Raw genomic sequence first — 9925 nt, forward strand, 5'->3', positions numbered from 1 at the left:
TATCCATATTGCACATGTGAGTTCAGTTTTAAAAACCTGTCAACAATCATTGCAGCAAATATTCACATATCCTGACTTTTATTTTGTAGAATGGGCCAAGCTTTATAAACACTGCATCCATAGCCTATCACTGCATTATGCAACTCACTGATGTATTTTGTTATGCTCTTCCTGCCTGGTGAGCAATATAAGAATTTGTAGTGTCTGAGCCCAAACCAAGATTACTCAAGTGAAATGACTAGAGTGTTTTTCCAAGACTTGAGACAGCTCCTACAGAGCTGCTGCATACAACCGTTTCCACAGATTTCACAGATTGTGGAAACAATTTTATATGCATGGATGGTCCAGCATGAACTGCCATAACATACATTTAAAGTCACACAACACTCTTTGACACAAGTAAGAATTCTCACAATCTCACTATTGGAATAAACAGTGTTGCGTGTATAGATGGATTCTGCATTGTACTTCTAAAATAGAATAGAATAGAAAAAATACTTTATTAATCCCCCTGGAGTGAGTAAAATCTCAATACAATCTACTGATCTATTAATGATAACACAACCTCTCGCTCTCACAGTAAACTACCATTTCATATTCATACTTATAATGCAATGCTGCCACCTGCTGACCACAGTGTGAAAATGCATACAAGACTAATTGCAGTGTCAGGTAACCCGTCTCCCTAGATACTGTATGTATTCTGACCTGGTCAAAACAACATGCCATCCAAAGTACTTCATTTCAAACACATTTTATTCTCATAATTCAACCTTTACTTTTGCCTTGGGGTCAAGTTTTGCTCAGAAAGATGTATATGACAGATTACGTCACCGGTCAAAAATCCAGCTACATATAAAGGTGGAATGTAAAGTGACCATGCTACAGAGACAAATGGTGATATCCTGTCTCCTGGAAGGGATTTGTTGTGTTGCATTCCATTGAAAAGTAATAAAACAAACAAAATACAAATAAAGACAGAGAGTCGTCTTACCTTAACATCCAATTAGATTGTTTGTCTTTAATTCTGATACGACCCATGGGAGTATTTGCTGAATTAGCACTTTTCTGGGCAGAATATATTAAAAATCCCTGTAAAAAAAATCTTTACCTGAACTTTTTATATTGCAATAGTTCAATGCTAAGGTTTTCGATATCCCCAGTCCAATGTTTTGTTGGCCAATCCATCCACCTTGACTTCTTGGCTGGACAGACTTTGTCACTCTACAACTGTCTCACATAACCAATAGACACTGCGTGAATATAATTAGTAGGTTGTCATAATTGGCCTATGACTTATGGAGTTGGTTTTCATGAGGGCAGCCTCAAACAACAATTCTTTCTCACCTCTACACATCTAGGCAATAATGGTGTGAAAATTGGTACAAATGTCAAATAATCAGTTTCAGAGAGTAACAGAAATGATCAGACAGCTCCCAAAGCCACTAATCTTGTATGACAGTTATGAACACTACACAGAACTAAAAAGGATAGTGTCACTGCACTATCAATGTCACACACATTTCTTGTCTATATAGCTTTGGGTTATTACTAACCCTTGTCCTTAGATTATCATTAGAGTGTTAACCTTCTGATAAAATGCTAAGCACTCTCAACTGTCAAGGTTGATGGATGACAGAAATTGCGACTAAATATTTTTAAGTAGAAATAATACCCCTGGGATTTTGCTTTGTGTTGTAAATTGACACACTTCTGTGTTTTTTGGTATTTACAATATACACTTCTCCTTGGCATTACCCTCAACATCCCCCTGGAACTTCAGTGAAAGAGGGTGTAATGCTCTTACGAAGGTTGATCTTGGCGTGCACTGGGACGTGCACTGGGACACAGGTCATGGGGCATGGAGTTGTGTCCTCTGTTATCAATCGACTAACAGAATAACTGCAGGATTAGACAGAAGAAGGTTGAGAATCAACCAAGGTGAATGTGAAAGAAAGACAATTGGGTGATGTTTGTACATTCAAATGTGAGGCATTCAAATCCTGCTAGGCTTAACTCAAAGACATTTCACATTTAAATATCTCTGAAGCCTTGAACCAAACATAATGTTGGTATAAAGCTCCTCTGAAGCTGCATGGTAAACTGGGGTAATAACTTAAAGAAACCTTTGTACTGCTTTGGGACTTAAGACTATACTGAATCAGTCAACCGTGTACATCAACCGTGGTCAAACTCAGTGTGACAGAGGCTCTTTGTTAATACAGTTTTAATCTTTACATCAAGCATTTAACAAGGATACAAGGTGTTTGTGGACAGGAAAAGTTATTCAAAGTGTGCTTTAGGCAAATTGGCTGAAGAAAAACTAAATCTTAGACAAAATCTGTTTGAAAAAGAATCTAACAAAGAAGAAGCAGCGGGAGCTACCAAAAGCACCTTTACTCTCTGGACAGTTTCCAATTAGGCTGTGGCTCGCCAGCAGATCAAAGCTAAGATAATCCTAGGGCTGGATGGCATGGCTACTAGTATATGGACCTAAATATGAGAGTGAGAACCAATAGGGAGTCAGGTTGACAAATGAGTGTGCCAGTGTGTGTGTGTTACAGCGAAGGAAGACAAGGTTGGAGGATAAAGGAAAGAGATGAGAGTGTAAGGGGAAGATATGGAAAAGATAGAGAACGGAGCTGCACTCGGTGTGTACCGGAGAAGGAGTGGGAGGAGGGGAGGCTTGTGGTTGGTCCTCTGGTATGTGACGTCAGCGGCTTGTTGGATTGAGGTGCTGTGTCCTGCTGATTTTAATCCTAACTCATTAAGGAACAGAGAGCAAGTGCCTGTGGAAGCCCTCTGGGGAAGGAGAGAAAGTGACAAGGGAAGGAAGGAACACTAAACAATCCATCAAGAGAGATAAGTGGAGCTAATTTACAGCTTGAGACTCGGAAAACGGGAGGAATCAAGCATTTTATTTTTTGCTTTTCAGTCTCATGCTTGCTTTCCCTTATTACCCCTTCCCTTGTTTGTCCTAGATCTCTTTATTCGCAATCTTAGCGTGCGGCCTGTTCAAGCATGCCCACAAACGGAATTAACAGGGCCCTGAAGCTGCAGTTTGGCCTCATCAACTATGAGAACCGCTACCTGACAGCTGAGGCCTTCGGCTTTAAGGTGAATGCCTCAGCCACCAGCATGAAGAAGAAACAGATCTGGACCTTAGAGCAGGACGAGCAAGATGGCCAAGTTGTGTTCCTCCGCAGCCACCTGGGACGCTATCTGGGCTCTGACAAAGATGGGAAGATCATATGTGGGGCAGAGAAGCCTGAAACTGAATGTCGTTTTCTCATTGTACCACAATCCGATGGTCGATGGGCACTGCAATCGGAGCCTTACCAGCGTTACTTTGGAGGCTCGGCTGACTACCTGTCCTGCTTTGCCCAAGTCATTGGGGAACAAGAGCTGTGGGCCGTCCATTTGGCTTTACACCCACAGGCCAGCCTGCTCAGTGTGGCACGTAAGCGCTATGCCCATCTGTCCGCTTCAGACGGAGAGATCTCAGTGGACAGCAACATTCCCTGGGGAGTGGATTCGCTGGTCACCTTGGTATACCTGGAAGGAAAGTACAGCCTGAAGACCTGTGACAGCCGTTTCCTCAGCAACGATGGCAAACTGGTTAAGGAGCACACCAATACAACTAGCTTCACACTAGAGCTGAAATCTGGCAAGCTGGCCTTCAAGGACTGTGATGGGAAATATCTAACCCCTATAGGTCCCACAGGAACACTGCGTTCTGGCCGATGCTCCAAGCCCGGAAAAGATGAGCTGTTTGATCTTGAAGAGAGTCATCCACAAGTAGTTTTTCAAGCCGCCAATAAAAGATTTGTCTCGGTCAAGCAAGGTAATCAGCTTGTGATGCAGTCTAGAGAAGGAGAATATATCTATGTAATCACATCTTCCCTATCTAATGATAACAGTTTGATATTTACAAAATTTAATTGAATTTCAGATTCATAAAAAAAAACCTACCAGTGGAAGCATTGAATTGAAAATTACATTCACTGAAAGACCTAAGAGTTGCACTTTTTTTTTTTTGTAAGTATATTTTTTGGGCTTTCCGCCTTTAATGGAAAGCACAGTCGAGAGAGAGAGACAGGAAATGGGGAGGCGGGGGGGGGGGGGGTTGACATGCGGGAAAGGGCCGCCCAATGCGGGTTTCGAACCGGGGCTGCCTGCAGTGAGGACTGTAGCCTCAACACATGGGGCAGCTGCTCTACCAGCTGAGCTAAACACCGCCCTGGGGGTTGCTAATTTTAATATCTCTAAAAGAGGCATGGTAAATGAAAAACATGGCAATTTCCTCCACCTTGATATGGAAGTCTTTGAGCACTGTTAGCATGTGAGACTGGATGAGGCACTGCATAAAATTTCCAAATGATTCCTTGGTAGAATTTATTTGCAGTGATGTTCATTTTGGTTGTTTAAAACTGTGTTTTTAATACGAAAAGTGATCTCAACTCTGAAATAATTTAAATTCATGCCTGAAAATGCACGTCACATGACCATTTCCATACACTGGGCATGTGCGTGCGTCAACAGGAAGCAGTAGCGTTGTAAAAGGCCTCCATTTCTGGGCCTCAGCGGTGTAGTGCCGCATCAGTGTGGTACAGCTTTAACCTCCAAAAACTGTGTAATGTACCATAGGTTTAGGTATTGAAGTTAGATCAGAATCTAGTCTCTCCATGTATAAAACAGATAGACAATAGAGTTCTGTAGGGTACTTGATGTGCCACTGATTGACAAATACAATTGTAGCACATTGTGGAGTGAAGCAGTACCACTGTCGGGAGTAGAGTGAACTGGAATACCACACTGCATGTAGTGACGAGGGATACAAAATAACTTTAAATAGCCTGGATTGATTCTTTTCAGTTATATTACAGCAACCAAAAAAGCAAATCAGGAAAATTTGCCAAATGAAGAGAAGACCCCCTGCTTTTCTCATCTTTGTGCTGGACCCAGAGTGGTTGACAGTCATACTGTGGCGGTAACTGTGGTAATGGGCTTTGTCATTTCCACTGTGTGTCCATTGAAGATTAAGCAGCGTGCAAATGACTCCAGGGCAGATCTGTGCCCCATGGGTGTCAATTACCATCAATGGACTTTAAGCCTTGCAGCTATTTGCTCTTTACTGTCAACCATCGAGTGAAGTTCTCCAAAATTATAAGCGTCTATATTGGCCTGTGTGGCAACGAGGTGCTGACAAAAAAAGAGCTACAGCCGGACAAATGACTTACAAGGACTCGTTATAGTCTGCATGTGTGATCTGCTGTCTCATATAATTATTCAGGCAAACAATGTGGTAGTGTGGTTCCAGCCTTTTAAAGCTCTAAAAAAACTCAGTTTTTACAAGCTATAATGTAGGAAAGCTGTAGTGTCGTACTAGCTGTACAATGCACATGCAATACTACAGCATATCTGAGGATGGGGGTTCTGAGAGCAACTTTAGACAGCAGTCATCATTATGCTTATGCATGAATAAAACTCTGCCTTGAAAAAAAAAAGGTAACTTTCAAGGCAATATTTCAACAACATGGCTATCGTCCATCCTCATAACATAGGGCAAAGAATTTAATTTTTAACTGTAGGGTTGGCCTTGTGGCAGTTTTACATTTTTTAAGGAGCAAGGCACTGAAAGCTGCTTAGTGGGCCCTGCGGTGCAGATTTGCATTTCACCACTCAGGGAATTACAGCAAGGGAGTGAACAGGGAGGGGTGACTGTGGGGGATTAGGGTTGTAACAGGCTTAAGAGAAAGGTTGAAGGATATTTCTGTGGCATCTAATTTGAACTACAGCAGACACTGTTTAGTTTTGTGTGTCTGAGTTCTACACCACCTGACACACCCCACCAGACAGGGGTAATACACATGGATTAAGTAACACTAGATTGGCTACAATTGAGGCCCTCACATTTAGACAACAGAACACTGACTGGCTAACTGGAATATAGATATGCATTTTTTTTTCAGTATTAGATGTATTTGTGTGAGGTTTGGAAACATGCCTCACAGCTTCAAAGCAGGTCAATAGTTTAAATTGCGCAAAATCTATTTTTACCACTACCAAGGAGGTTATGTCTGTAGGTTATGTGTCAGCAGTATTATGCAAAAGGTAATGAATGGATTTAGACCAAACTGGTAAGAACCCAATGTGGATCTACAGTAATTTACTTTCATCAGTATTGCAAGTTGGGGCCTTTTCAGACATTTCCTTCTTGATGGAGTTATGCACTCTATATCTATCTCTCAATATCCTTGAGTCTGAAATACCCAATTCCTTTTGAAATTTGAAAGGTTAAATGAATTCCAATGGTGACATGTTTTCATGATGGGGAAAAGGGTGGCAAAACAGACAAATGTCAAGCCATTAATACAGGATGACCCTCTTCCACAATGCAAAGAGACTGAAGCTCCTGTTCTACTTGAAGAATAATGAATGGCCATCAATCCATGAGAAGGCAAATTTTACATCTAAGGGGATGCAACATTGTAATCCATACTTTCTACTGAACAAAAGCTATAACAGTTAAATGCTGTTTTTGCCCTTTTTATCAGGAGTGAGCATTTCAGCCAATCAGGATGTGGAGACAGACATGGAAACCTTCCAGATGGAGATTGACAAGGAGAGCAAAAAGTCCATGTTCAGGACCAATGGCGGATCGTACTGGACTCTGGTGTCTCATGGAGAAATCCAGTCCACTGCCACAGAAGTGTAAGAAGCTCTTGTAGTTTTAAAAGAGGAACATTATTGTATCATTTCAAATATCTCTTCCCTTAATCTCTTCATCTGCCTATACATGTTTTTTTCCCCTAGTGAGGTCAACACAATGTTTGACATTGAGTGGCGAGGACAGAGAGTGGCACTCAAGGCAAGCAATGGAAAGTACGTGTGTACAAAGAAGAATGGACAGCTTTCAGCGGTCAGCGATACAGTTGGTAAGAGCTTTTAACCAAGCCACTTGAGAGCCAGTGGTGTTTGTATGAAATTGCCATCACAGGTTGTTGACCCTGAGTGTTTATCCTTCCAGGTGATGATGAATTATTCCTGATGAAACTCATCAACCGCCCTATGCTGATCCTCCGTGGAGAGAACGGCTTTGTGTGCCACCACAAGAACTCCAACACTCTGGACGCAAATCGATCCGTCTACGATATTTTCCCATTGCTCTTCAATGACGGCGCCTACAATGTAAAAAGTCAGTGTTCATGTGCGCATAACACACACACAATTTCTTAGTACACAAATAGTAAACAATATTCCTGTATCGTATTTAAACAGATGTTGAGTATCTACTAGGAATATGGTAGTTAATTTAAATAAATGGCTAAATTATGTTTGATTTATATCTTTCTACAGGCGTGAGTGGAAAGTTCTGGTACGTCTCAAGCAGTGGCCTCGTATGCTCAGATGGAGAAAAGCCAGAGGACTTTTTCCTTGAGTTCCTGGAACATGGACGCATCGCGATCAAGGGCTCCAATGGCAAGTACCTTCGTGGAGATCAGGGAGGCACGCTTATGGGTGATGGTACATCTGTAGATACATCTTCTCTGTGGGAATACTGATCCCTTCAGTAAGAGTCCTCGAAGAGGGTCCAAGATGCAGGTGCAGGACCTGCTCCTATCAGCTTTTATGAAGCAGACTGACTGGGTAACATTTTCCTGCCTGCTTTTATACTAGCTGCCAGTTGCCCGATCCCATGTTTTTTTGTTTTTTAAGTGGGAAGAAGAGAACACTGTAGGAAGATATATGTGTTTTTTCTCGTGAATGTATGTTTTGTCTTTCAAATGATAATGCCAACATCAAGCAACAGATACTATGTGAAAATGTGTAATTTCACAAAAAAGGTAAAAAGAATGTGATTGTCCCAATTGTTTCAGACACATTTTGTTCAATATAGGTACAGTTACAACATAATAATTTTCCAGGAAGCCACATTGATCAGTCACTAAACAGAGAAAAATTGGGTGTTGCTTTATGGCTTAGTTTCTTGTTAACATTGACAATTTCTGTTTGGCTCATTCAGAAGGCATGTCTACGAATGAAAAAAGTAACCTTTAATCCTTCTGTTTCCAGTGAGTTCCACTGGCTAAATAGACCGAGTGACTCTAAAAGGTCAAAAATCTTTGCAGGTTATTCTATTTGCATAACTGATAAAAAAATAAATCTTGTGACACGTCAGTCCTCAGCAATTGTCAATCAAACTACTTGAAAATCAGTCATCGATAATGACAGATCAATGTGGCTGCATCCTGAGATTAGTTCAGGAAAATCAGGGATATCCATTTATGGACACAATAACAACCTCATCTGGTTTAGGTGGAAATTAGTTGACAATGATTATCTGGAACTTATATTTATAACCTCTGTCAACAAGCCCATTATGTTTACACTTTAAAAATGGTTTCAATACTTTGACATGTTCTATAACAATTTGGTCATTGATGTAATTCTGTGTGGTCATTGATTCCCTCCAAGCAGACATCATGCATCATTGTCTTCAAAGACAGAAAATGGCTGGTGCAATGGTGTTTGCATTTATCTTAATGGACCATTTACAGCTTCCATAAAAGCACAGAATAGAGCAAATGAAGTGTACAGAAGCAAATAGACACTCTATCAGGCATCTTGGCACTTCTAAGCAATGCATATCCAAAGAGGAATTAAGTCAGCAAAACTGCTAACACAAAAACACAACATAGATGTATAATACATATAGAAAAAACAGAGGAAACATATCATGCTCAGGTACAAATCTCAGGAAAAATATCATATTTTCATGTCAGGGACAAGTAAAAAAGCAAATGGGGGAGCACATATCATCATCTGATGGACTATTTATAATTTGTAATGTACCAGGTGTGAACTCAGAAAGTGCTTCGCTGGTGTTTTGCCTAGGGGCCTTAAACCACTGCACTCTATATCCCTTTATACCCTGTTCTCATGTTCAGAGTTGGGTGGTAAGAATAGAAAATATAATGGATTTTGATATCAGATATTTTTGATTAAGTAAGATTACTTACTGGAATACTTGTGAGTGGAATGAAACAGCTCGTTAGACTATTAAAATAGTGAAATCCCATAAAACACAATGTGTTCTGATACAATCTTGAAGTAATGCTTGTTTTGCGTTTACCCACACCCAAGAGGAGAGGATAAGATTAATTTGTATATGTGAAATGAGTGCTACAGTATACACTCACTTTCCCCAGCTCCAACATGTCCGCACATTGCTCCCTCAGACAGCTTTGGAGTTGTTGGGAAACATGTTTCACTTTTGACAAAGCTGGGCTTCTGCTTATACTTTGCTTCCAGTCTTTGTGCACAACTAGGCCATGAACGTCCCACTGAAACCAATATGAATCTTCTCATCTAACTCTGCATAAGACAGGAAAAAGACTGTAAGTCACAAAATGCCGGAGTGTTCCTCTAAGTAACCTACCTAGCACTGTGATCAGTAGCCTAGACATTTTTGTATTTAGTCTCTCACATTACTCACTGAACTGATTACATACACCTGACTAGGGGTGGGTGATCAGGTCAAAAAGATCATCTAACAATATTTTTGTGCAACACATATTTCTGTTGAATTCATGTTCAACATCAACAGGCAATCAACTGGCAATGGTTAGCTGGCAGCGACTGAACTTTTAGCAGTATCTACAGATGTCAGCTTTCAACGACACAATCTGTGCGATTCATCTGAAAAGCTGATCATATGCCAAAGTAAAATTGAAAGAAGATTGTCAAGGTTGCCCACCCCTACAACTGATATACATCGAATTGCTATGGGCACAGCTGCCCACACTTCTTTTTTAGAAACAGATGTTGGTGTGCAGTACAGAGGACAACCTGAACCTGTATGCAATTTTCCTGTAGATCCTTGTCAGTTACTTCCCTGGAAGAAATAAAATCTGCAGTAGTC

At 40.8% G+C, this 9925-nt stretch overlaps 1 protein-coding gene across 1 annotated transcript; it reads left to right on the forward strand.

Annotated features, from left to right (window-relative positions):
* Nucleotides 1-3021: 3021 nt before the first annotated feature.
* fscn2a (fascin actin-bundling protein 2a, retinal) lies at nt 3022-7565 on the forward strand (the record flags this gene model as incomplete). The annotated part of the gene is made up of 5 exons (XM_083976825.1): nt 3022-3844; nt 6558-6714; nt 6817-6938; nt 7031-7198; nt 7360-7565. 5 exons carry the CDS (start codon nt 3022-3024, stop codon nt 7563-7565), a joined length of 1476 nt encoding a protein of 491 aa, XP_083832951.1.
* Nucleotides 7566-9925: the final 2360 nt, after the last annotated feature.

This window comes from Trachurus trachurus (genome assembly GCF_905171665.1).
Source record: "Trachurus trachurus genome assembly, chromosome: 8".
Lineage (NCBI taxonomy): Eukaryota > Metazoa > Chordata > Actinopteri > Carangiformes > Carangidae > Trachurus > Trachurus trachurus.